The following is a 12,030-nucleotide window of genomic DNA, read 5'->3' as shown; positions in this document are numbered from 1 at the left end:
TTAGGAAACCCAAGTATTTTTATCTTTGTAATACAAAATAATATCTAGCTGCCTTTGAAGAAATGGCATGATTTTCAAGAGTCATTAAAACCCAGATAATTAACCTTGCTTCAAAGAACTGAATGCATTTTGATAAGTGACGATACACTTTTTAAGTAGAAAAGAGATAGATTCCGATCATGAAAATTCCCCTTTGGGTAAAGCAGCTATTATTCCCTTGTGTCACAATTTTGGATGGTTCCCACATAGTAGAAAATGCACTGGAAGTTTACAGTGCATCAGAAGATAATCCTTGTGTCTAAAATGTAATAAATAGATGACAAAAAACACAGTGTTTATAGATGCATTGATGGAAGGCCTTTACCCAAACTGTAAAGCAGCCAGATAATGCAGTGTGATCTCAGATTTGTCAGGTGTAATTTCAATCATTTGGTTTCAGCTTCTAGAGCTCCAAACCCCATATGTGGAGAGAACTTACTCGGGGAAGAACATGCTCCAGCATCCTCCTGAATGTGAGCCTGAGTCAAAGGATCTCAGGAACCACTGCTTTTCCTCAAAGGTGCCTCTAATCTTCACAATCCACAGAACTTGCAACCTAGATTTGTGTCCCACTATCTTAGCTCCTTGGGGCACCTCTGCCCAAACTTAGGGCATTAGCAAATGATAAAACTATTTTAAATAACCCCTCCAGTGTGTATCATAGGGAATTCACTACAGAGTACAGGTATGTCAGTTTGCTGGAGCCTAAACCACACTCTTCTGCTCTCAAGTTAAAATGTTGAGTTTTGACGACTATTAGTACATTTATACCTCCTACTAAGAAAAGCATCCAAAGTTAAACAAGCAAGCCATTAGGAATAAGATGAATCTGCTCTGGAGCAATTCTGCCCAAGGTTCTGCCTTTTTGTGGGCTAAAGCTCTCACCATCAGAAGCTTCGGTGAATAGTTACCTTAGAAACACACAGGATGTACAACTGTAAAGTCAAGACTCTATTCTCAGCTGGTAGGAAGAGGTGGGCTTTTAGAGCAACAGTGATATTACCAGCATACTTGGGGATTGTATTGGACAAAACTAATCCCTTTACTTTTTAAATAATCTGTTCAATCACCAGTCTCTTGATTCATTTATTCATTCACTCCCTTAACTATGTCAGGTGACAGGAAGCCACGAAAGATTCAGAAGGAATAGAACGTATTCCTTGTTGGAAGTAGAGTTGTGGCTCAAATGATAGAGTACCAGCCTTCTGTGAAAAAGCTAAGCAAGAGTGCCCAGGCCCAGAGTTCAAGCCCCAGTACCAACACACACACACACACACACACACACACACACACACACACACACACACACACACACACACACACACACACACACACACACACACACACACACACACACACACACACACACACACACACACACACACACTTTGTTCTTTAATCTGTTCACAGAGTGAGATAGATTGTCAAGGAAAAGGATTATTATTACTATTACTATGTGTAATCACCTTGAAGTGGCCTCGGAAGACAGTTTTGGAAAACCCTTAAGAATTAGGAAACAAGGAGTCATATAGATGGGGAAAATCTGATCAAAGTACATTATATGCATGTTATAAATGTCACAATAAAATCAATCTGTATAATTAATCTATGCTAATAATTTTTTAAAGTATGAAAAATTAGTTCAACCCAGAATACAGCCTCACAAGAGTGATATATCGGGACCCCAGAGATTCCCAACCCCAGTCTTGAACTTTCATACAAATACTACTTGCTTCTCCAGAGCTATAAAACAGGGAGACTGACCACATTTTCTCAAAGGGCCTATCACTACAAAGAATATGTGATTCTAAGTCATAGATAAACAAGTGAAACTGCCTGTCACATAAATAGGGTTACCAAAACTTGCATCTCAACTGCATCTGGGTTGTAGACACCCATCAGTGCTCCTAAAGGGAGATGTTAGTGCTTTGTGATATAAAAACAACTTGCACGTTTCTGTGTGTGGTTTTTTTTTCAGAGACACACAATGCAGTCCCTTGTTGTTGGGTCTCATGCATAACTCGTTATCATGCAGACCTGGTCACGTCTTTCATGTTTCTTCTCTTATTTTCCCTAGTGAAGTCTCTCAGAGTGATTCCCTGGAAAGGATCGAAGCTAATGCCTTTGACAGCCTCCTCAATTTGTCTGAAATGTAAGCATCAGCTAACAGTTAGTTTATTGATATACACGATTACCCTCCCTGGCTAGAGCCCACTCAGTATTTGTATTCAACCATCCACTGCTAGGAATCCAAGAAGAAAAGACTACAGCAATTACTAGGTCTGGGCAGGCACTAATTTCTCTCACTGCAGTGGCCTCCAGGTTGCCATGGTGACAACCGCTTCTCCCCAGGAGCTGTATAAACTCCGAAACATCACAACACAATGTTGGAAATTAAAATTGACATTGTGAAGTCCTGCCAAGTAGATCTTGCCTTATGCAAGGGAGTTTATGGAATATGTGGAACATTTGGAAAATTTGGAAAGAAGCTTATAGATCATGGATTTGTTTGTTGGAAGCTGTTCTAGCATATCCATACTTTCAAGTAAATGTTCCTTGAATACCTATCATAAAAATGCCCTGTGTTGAACTCATTGTGCCTTGTTAGTTTAGTGACTGTCCTGTTTTAGAATGAACTCTTAAATGTAAGCCTTTCTAAATTATCCCCACCAATACTACCACCAATTCACAAAGGTGATTCGAGAAGACTAGCTCTATTCAGCATTTAGCCCAAAGGTTACTGAATTGCCTGATGACATATAGCAAGTTAGTGCTAGACCCAGACTAGAAACCAGGTCACATGATTGGTTGCCCCTTACTGGGTCTCTTACCACTACCCTGAGTGTTTGGAAGCATAGTCAAAACCCCCGAGGGGGGACATCAAGCGTAAGGGAGGGCAGCAATCAGTACCACGTGTTTTTTTAATTCTTGTGCTTGACATTTCATATAGGTTGTATCATTAATCCTTACAACTATCCTGCAGAGTGGGATAATTGCCCTTTTCATCCAAAGCAAGGAATGGGAGAGGTGTGTGACTTGACCAGTGTGACTCTTTAAACAATGACAGGGCAGGGATTCAACTCCTCGCCCATCTTTTTCTTCAAGGCTTGTGCATTTTCCACAAGGCATCCCTCTATAAATGGTCCAATGAGTAATTGTGTAAAGGGAATAATTTATCGATAAGTATGTAACTGTCCACCATGCATCACACATAATGCAGAGGAGCTAAAGTACAAACATTCACTGGGCCATGACAGGGTTGCCAGGGTGGTGAGACTTTTACAGAAAAATCTGAAGCCATGGGGTCTTTAAGCCTAAGAGGTTCAATCTGGACATGCTGTGAGGCAGAATTACTTAGAGCTCATTGCAGTTACAGATAACAGTGTTACTACCCCAGACCTAAAAATGTGCACTTTTAACAGATTTCCCAGGTAATGCTGAAGCACAGCTTCCATTAAGAATCACCACAGATAGCTAATGATAAATAAAATTCTATATGATGCAAAGTCACAATTATCAACAGAAGGAAAAATAAAGTACTCCAAAGGGAAGTTTATGTATTTTCAAAGATGCCTCCTAAGCCTTGAACACTAGATCCCTTTGCTTTGTTCAGTTGCCCCGAATTTAGAATAGTGCTTGACACATATAGGTGCTCAGTTAAACATTTGCTAAATTAATGAATGTGTGGACAACTAGTCTAAGATCAGATCCCAAAGAGATACAAGTCCCTTCCCTCCATTCATATGACATCCTATCTGACCCATGATTGTTTGATGGTAGTTGAAAACATACTGAACAAAAAAAGTATATCACTCACATCCAAAGAATCCAATGCATAGTTTCATATTTTCAGTGAAAATGGGCATCAGTGGTGGGCTATAGTATGGTGGGCTTGGACTCAGAAAAACTGGGTCATGTTCAAGTTCTACTAAGCTTCAACTGTACAGATAAATCATTCAACTTCCTGATTTCAGCTATAATAATTGCTAATGCTGGTTGAGACCATGTTATGAATTAGACAGCCATATTTACTCCACAAAAATTACTCTAAGAGAAAATTGAGACATGGAGTTAAGTGACAGATACAACATCACACAATTAATGAAAATCAAGATATAAAACCAACTCAGGCCTATTGTGCAGATTCCTCACCAATATTCCCACCCAGTACTTTTCTCCACATAACAGAATTGTTGTCATGTCCTCTAGTGAGTCCTGTTCTGGGTTAAATGAGCCATGGGTGTTTACAGGCCTTTCACTGACTCCAAAGTAGATGGTACTCAACAATTGTTGTTACATCTTAAAGAGTCACAGTCACTGCAGAGTCAAGGAAGGACAATTATCCCACTGAGTTGTGATGACTACACTTTCATGCTTTGCCATCCCTGCCTCAGATGATCTCAGTCATTCTATTACATAAAGTTTACCAGCCTGTGAGTCAGGAAACATAGTCAGTATTATTTTTACAATTTTACAGAAAGGAAAGCTACTCAGGGAGTTAGTCTGAGTATCACCTCACAGAAAGCTATCTACGAATGAGCATAAAATTCCAAAAATATAAAGCATCTACCTCTGCCCTGTGCTGTTCTGCATTCGTGGGCACCCATGTGAGTAACTACTCAGTATGGTTGCCAGCTCAATAGGAAGAAGACTAGTTTGCTTTCAAGGGACAGTGGCTAATTTGCCCATCTCTCCTGGGGTGCAGAATCTTCCATCTCTCCCGGAAGAGCGGGCTCCACAGTAGGGCAGGTTCTACTTGGCCTGGAACCTTAGATGTTGATAGGAGTTGGGGTGGGCATAGCAGACTTTCAGTTATGATACCTACACCTGCCTCTTCCAAAGGTTGGAATGGAGCTTCCTGGGAGCAGCCAACAAGCCCCCAGCAAGCCATTTCCACACTCAGTGTTTCAAGAGCTCCTCTTGAGCATATAAAATGCACTTCGCTTTGTTGATACTCTTTTCAGCCAGCAATGCCTGGTGCCCACAGTCTGCCACATTGCAACAATTCACATCTACTAAACTGCTGCTCTTTTCCCTTTTCTCTTTACAGACTGATCCAGAACACCAAAAACCTGGTATACATTGCTCCTGGTGCATTTATAAATCTCCCTCGGTTAAAATACCTGTGAGGAATTTTCCTTTTAGAGCATCTGGGGAGGGAAAAATGGGTATCTGGCAACAAATCAAAACAATTCAAGGATTGAGGGGGAAAAAATAGTTTTTTGTTTTTTTGTGCCACAACTGGGACTTGAACTCAAGGTCTGGGTACAGTCCTTTAACTTTTTCTGCTCAAAGCTGGCATTTAGCCACTTGAGCCATACCTCCATTTCCAGCTTTGTGCTAGTGAGTTTCAGATGAGAGTCTCAGAGACTTTCCTGCCCAAACTGCTCAAACCACATTCCTCAGAGCTCAGTCTCCTGAGTAGCTAGGCATAAGCCATCAGTGCCTGGGCTGAGAATTTTTTTAAACATATGCCTTTTTTTTTTGGCATGTTCCTCCAGTGTCTTTTGATTTAAATTTAATCAGCCTTTCCTGTCAGCCACCATGCTGGCTTCTTTTACCTACATGTAAATAACTGCCAACATTTGCTCCTTCTGGAACATGGGAAAAGAACATCACCTCTTTGCAATGAGCTTCAAAGTTGACAGGGGGTTGTAGAGGGCGGGGAGGGGAGTGGGGAAGCAACAAAATCTCTCAGGTGAGTGGACAGTAAATGAAAGAGAAGCAATTCTGATAGGCCCCTGACAACAGGCTGAGATGTGTCTCCTTTATCTCATTTGTTCACTGATTCAAGTGAAAAAATGTTTAAATACAGTCTTGACATGGCACTCTGCCATGTAATCTAAGCCATTATTTTCTATTTCCCATTAAGTCTTAACTCAGGTTAAGTTAAGAAGGTAAAATTGTGTACCACTGGAGCCCAAACATCAATTGGCTTTGCCAGCGAAGCCCAAAATCTTGAGGTGATCCAGACTGTAAATATATCACCATCGATCTTTCTACATATCAAGTCATTCCTACTCAACCAGAAAGATTTGCATCCTCTGAACACAAAGACCTTCTAACTCTTCTGTTTGATAAAATAAATTTCATAAATTCCCAAAGGATTTAAGGAAGTCCACTTCCAAACCCTCCTCCTGCCCCACCTCAACACCCCCTACCACCAATAAAGGGAAAAAATAAAAGAACAGAGGAGAAAGAAAGGGATAGCTCCCTGGGTTATCCATATCCTCAGCCTTGTTTGCTCCTGGAGCTGGTCCAGCAATCTTATCAGCTCTACAACATCCAAACTCCCACACAAAGTCTGGTTGCACTTAAAATACTGCAGAATCAACCTTGTTGAAAACAAAAGAATGGCCAAGAACCAAATCTGACCACTGTACCCCTTTATTATTGAAAAGTCATTTTCATTATTAAGTAGCATCTTCATTCAAAATTGTGGTATTCCTCTAATCCAAGCCCACACATTGCAGTATAAAGCTACCTTGCCCTGCACAGCCACAGACTGTGGCATTTGCTCAGTCATTCAAAGAACTTCAAGTAATCAGGAGAAGGAAAGGGGCAAAAGAGAAACCTGGCATCATTTCACTGTCACCAGGAATCCTGAGCCCATTCTGGTGAATCAAAACATCAGTTTAGGGAAATCTAGATGCCTATTAACCTCTGAGGGAGGCTCATTCTTATCATAAAATATTCTTTAATGTTGTAAATTACTTAAGTCTCTATCTTCTTTGGAGGTTAAATAAAAAGGCAGGAGGAGGAAAAAAAGAGGAATCTTGAGTGCCTCCAAATACCAAAAACAATGTTCAATGGCTTCAATGAGATATAAGGAAGAACTTTGTAAATTGTAACATAGGCAAAGAAAGGAAGATGTTTTTAACAATGAAGGTATAGATTTCTCAGCAGAGATTAATCTTCCTGAAGTATTTGAGTTAAGACCTGCTCCAAAGGAGAAGGATTCTTTCTAAACCTATCAAGATCATGGACTAAACTAATTACCAGAAGGAAATGGAATACAATACAATAGGAAAGTACACGGAACTTAATAGGGAAAGCCAGGCTGCAAATATACAAATGGAAAAGATCTGAAAGCTTGGTCTCAGCCCTTGATCTCTGAATAGGAGCCATTACAGCAACTTCTCCAAATGGAGTAGGCCTTTAGATTCTGACAGTTCTCATCAACTGGAAGTATTCCTAGTAAAAGCTGAAAGCAATATTAAAAAAAAAAAACCAATGTGAAGATAGTATTTACAAAATGCCTTTCTTTTTTTGAAATCTTTATACCTTAATGACGCTTTTCCCAATTCTGCCACATTACTATCCTGACCCGATTATAGGAGCATCTGCAACACAGGCATCCAAACACTCCCAGATGTTACGAAGATCTTCTCCTCTGAATTTAATTTCATTCTGTAAGTGCTGGGCTGATTGCTATGCATAACACTTTCCTATTTGCAGCTCAAATTTGGAAAGTAAATATTTCTCATTTCTTTCCTCCAGGGAAATTTGCGATAACTTATACATAACCACCATACCAGGAAATGCCTTTCAAGGGATGAATAATGAATCCATCACACTGTGAGTAAACCCCCTGATTCTTGTTCTGCCACACAGCCTCCTGCTAGTCTCGCTTTTAGCTGGAAGTGAGCATTTTCTCTTGTTTTACCACATTCTTCACTCACTGATGACGTTCTTCTTGACCTACCCTGCCAAGGGTGGCTGGCATCACGTGGCATCACAGTGAGTCATGTGTTCACATGACAGCTATCCAACCAGTTCCATTTGCAATTCATCAGATGGGTTCTGAAGGCTTTCAGTACTGACTTTGTAATTGGTTAAAAAATAAAAAAGTTATAGGCCTCCGTGGGAGGCTCTGAAGCTGGGAAGAGACAGCTTATTAAAAGAGAAATTCCAAGATTGTAATTGAGTTTGGAAGGATGTTTTTCAAGCAGGTAGAGTAGCTACCTGCTCTCTCCCTTCTGGTTTTTAACCTTCCCTTTGGAGCTCTCTCACTTTGTTTCTGAAGCAACACCATCTTTACTTCTTCCCTCTGTCCACTGATACTTAAAAATCATATTATTTCATTTGTCAGTAAGTGATTACAAGCTTACATGTCCTATCCTTTTTGTGTGTGTGTGTCGGTTGTGGGGCTTTAACTCTGGGCCTGGGTGCTGTCCCTCAGCTCTTCAGCTCAAGGCAAGTGCTCTACTGCTTGAACCACAGCACCACTTCTGGTTTTCTAATCGTTTATTGGTGATAAGAGTCTCAGGGACTTTCCTGCCTGGGCTGGCTTTGAACCATGGTAGTCAGATCTCAGCCTCCTGAGTAGCTAGGATTACAGGCAGGAGCCACCGGCGCCCGGCTATGTCCCATCCTTCTGTGATGCTGCCAGAGCACTTTTAGTATAAAGTACCATCCATGAAACCAGGTATATGGCTCATGTGTGGAATCCTACCTTGAGTTAAAAAGCTGAAGGGCAATGCCCAGGTCCTTGTGTTCAAGCCCTAGTACTGGCACACAAAAAAACTAAGTATGGACCAGGAACTACAAACTCTCAGACCTAACTCAGATCTACTGGCTCAACTTCTGTATTTTCATGGGATCCTGAAGAGTTTCATATGCTTATCCATTTGAGGGACCCTGCATTAAGACAGCTCAACCCATTCTCTTTACCATGCACCTGTCTGACCTTCTTCCCTCTGGAATCCCTCTGTCTGGTTTCACAGAGGACGTCACCATTCAGAAGCAGCACCTTGAACACCATGTCTCATTTGTTTCTGTCCACAGCCCAGTGACCTACATTTAATACTGCTCCACACATCTACACTCCTCTCTCTCTTTCTCCTTTGGTTACTTGTCCATGGCAAGTCAGTGATGAGCAATAAATGAGCTCACCCTTCAAGAAATAAAGGAAGACAATGATTAGAATGGCCCTGAAATAGAAGCATGAGTGTGAAACGAGACGAGAGAATTTATTAGATAATTTTCTTTAATATCAGTGGACCCTAAAACTTGATACTGAGGGTAAGCTACATTTGTACAGAACTTTTACTTTGCATACAGTTCAATACAGGCAAGTGTCATGTTACAAAGCTGAGGCCAATGTAGACACAGCTCAGAGTACTGCAATCAAAAGATGAAGAACAAAAGCCAAAATGATATCTTTCTTTTTTTCTTTTGGCAGTCATGGGACTTGAACTCATGGCCTGGGCCCTGTCCCTGAGTTTTTGTGCTCAAGACTAGCACTGTACTACCTTAATTCATAGCACTACTTCCAGTTTCCTGATAGCTAATTGGAGATAAGAGTCCCAAGGAATTTCTTGCCTGGGCTGGCTTTGAATCATGATCCTCAGATCTCAGCCTCCTGAATAGCTAGGATTGCAGGCATGAGCCACCAGCACCCAGCAGCCAAAATAATTTCAAAATAACTCAATTGTTTTACTTGCAACTTTTTGGGGGTTGAGGGCAGTATTAGAGCCTTGAACTCAGGGCCTCAGCATTGACCCTTAGCTGTTACAACTTTTTAATGGTTAATTGGCGATAAGAGTCCCACAGACTTTACTGCTTGGGTTGGCTTTGAAATATGATCTGCATATCTCAGCCTCCTGAGCAGCTGAACTCTGGGAAGGAGTTCAAGACTGCAGAATTTAGAAATAGTCCTCTATAGTCTTTCTACCTTCACACACTATGGCTGCTTCTAACCTGCATGCTGTTAATGTTCCCAAGCACCCCTGCATAAGAGGTCTGGAACTATGTGTATACAATATACCCTTGTGCCCATTTTTTCCTACAGGGTATTCATAGCACAAACTCTGAGTAGGGAGACATGACATGCCTTAGGTTTTAGGGTCTTGGTGTGTCTTTGCTTTAAGAAAACATAAAATACTTAAGGCAATATTTATGTCCTCAAGAGGTTCATAATGTCAACATAAGCAGGGGTCATGAAATAATCAAAGAATATTACAAGCCACCAGATATTTGGTGTGAGCTTGTGTGTGGCACATGGGAAGAAGATCTCAGAGAAGGCTTCTTGGGATAGAGAAGTCAAGGGAGGCTGTATACTAGAACTGAGACCTGAGTGGGCTTCACAAAATCAGTAACCTATGTATGGGTAAATATGGTAAGGAAGGGTAGCTGATTTTTATACAGTATTCATTAAATGCTTACACTACTTTTTTTAAAAAAAAAATCTCTTTTTAACCTCATAGACATATTACATGGAGAGGAGTTTCCATTCTACTGTTGGATGAGGACACCAAGACAGCTGGAACTTAAGTATTTATCCAGAGTCAATATGTACACCCTAGGCAGTCTGTCTTCTGAGACATGTTCTCAACCATTATGTGGTATCCCACAGAGAAAGGGGGAGCAGGGGACCCCAGAGAGCAGATATCATGAGCAGAAGGTAACCACGGGAAGAGAAGGACAATTGAAGCTCACTCCTGGGAGTGGACATCCTGTTTAAGGAATGGGGGAAAATTTTTTAAACAAATGGCTAAGGTGGAAGGGACACTGGCCTGGAATGCCAAGATAATATGGAGAATTCTTGGAAGGAACTGCAAAGAGAAGAAGAAATCACCTAACAGACTAGCATTTATTCAAAGATGAAAATATCCAAAATTCTCATTGATTTTGCCCTACTGAACATCCCAGATATTGTGGGCATAGAGTGAAGCAGGAAGGAATGGGCAGAGTTATGAGGGATGTATTGGGATAATTCAGGGAGAACTATGAGATGCCAAGGCAGGGCCACCACACCAAACTCAAGGAGAAATCTAAGAGCCCCTTCACAAGCCACGATTCAGCGCAAGAGCGATGGTATCATTTCTGCAGGGACATTAACTTACGCTGGTTATGATTTAAGAGTACTAGTGCATGCTAGCAGGGGGGTAATTGTCCCACCTCCTAAGTCAATGAGGACATGGGGCCCCCTTCCCCAGGCAGCCTGGGGAGACATTGCGCTTCCCTCCTCATCCTTACTCCTAGCTTAACTTCATCTGGAAGTGAGTGAGTAGTCATTTGCTTGGCACTTGTTCTCAGCTGAATGGATTCTTCTGTACATGAAGGATCACGTGGAGTACCCTGCTGGATAAAGGGTATTACACTTAAAGAGGAAAGTCTTATTTTCCCAGCTATAAAGCTCACCGCCTTAATTAGAAAATAATGAAGGGGAGCCTTCTCTTTTCATTATTGGTAGTGTTTGAGATTGTGCTTTTAAGGGAACCTGTTCTGCCCTCCCCCGCCCAAATTTTTACCAACTGAGAGCTCATTTAATGAGAACAAAACACTTCACTCGATGCAGGAAAAAGCTCCACAGGGCTAATGCTAAAACTATGCATTATACTCTTATGCCTCTTTATAGCCACCGTGGCTTTTCATTAAGTCTCCTTAAGAGGCCACCTTAAAATGTCCCACCCTACATCAACTTTAAAATATTTTGGATGAGTGGTCATACCAGTCTCAAAAAGGAAATAACATTGTGGTACACACCTGTAATCCCAGCTACTCAGAAGGCAGGAAGATTGTGGTATAAGAATTGCCTGGGCAAAAGCATAAGACCCTATGAAACTAGAGCAAACAGGATTTGGGGCACAGCTAAAGTAGCAGGAGTCTGGGAGAGACAGCCTTGACTCACTTGAATACCACAAAGACCAGAAAAGGCCATCGCAATTACTTTCTAAGACCTTTTAAAGACAGTGTCAAAATCGCTCTTGTACCCATGAGACTGCTGGGTGCAAGAGTCTGCCTTTTAGTTTGTTAGAAGAGCCTCAGTCAGGTCAAGTCTAGAAAGTCCAGCCTCTGTCTCTGGGGATTCAATGTGACTACTAATGTTTCCTGGAGCAGATACAATGACGTTTTATCCACCACACAATGACCACAATTAACCATAGCTAGAATTCAATTTTCAGCAATACAGTCAGCTATTAGAATATCCCCCAAACATTATGTTTTATTACCTCCTTTTAAATATTTTTATTCTAATTTTAACTG

General features: G+C 41.2%; 1 protein-coding gene across 1 annotated transcript in view; it reads left to right on the top strand.

Moving 5' to 3' along the window:
* Window positions 1-12,030, top strand: part of Lhcgr (luteinizing hormone/choriogonadotropin receptor) — a 59,355-nt gene that overhangs the window by 21,213 nt on the left and 26,112 nt on the right. The window contains exons 3-6 of the mRNA XM_070025013.1: window positions 2,117-2,191; window positions 5,090-5,164; window positions 7,377-7,451; window positions 7,540-7,617. Of these exons, the coding sequence (XP_069881114.1) occupies window positions 2,117-2,191; window positions 5,090-5,164; window positions 7,377-7,451; window positions 7,540-7,617 (303 nt within the window). The remainder of the gene's footprint in view (window positions 1-2,116; window positions 2,192-5,089; window positions 5,165-7,376; window positions 7,452-7,539; window positions 7,618-12,030) is intronic.

This window comes from Dipodomys merriami, unplaced genomic scaffold (genome assembly GCF_024711535.1).
Source record: "Dipodomys merriami isolate MVZ:Mamm:240054 unplaced genomic scaffold, mDipMer1.0.p SCAF_17, whole genome shotgun sequence".
Classification (NCBI taxonomy): domain Eukaryota; kingdom Metazoa; phylum Chordata; class Mammalia; order Rodentia; family Heteromyidae; genus Dipodomys; species Dipodomys merriami.
The sequence above is the reverse complement of the archived record's forward strand: the minus strand, read 5'-3'. Positions and strand labels throughout refer to the sequence as shown.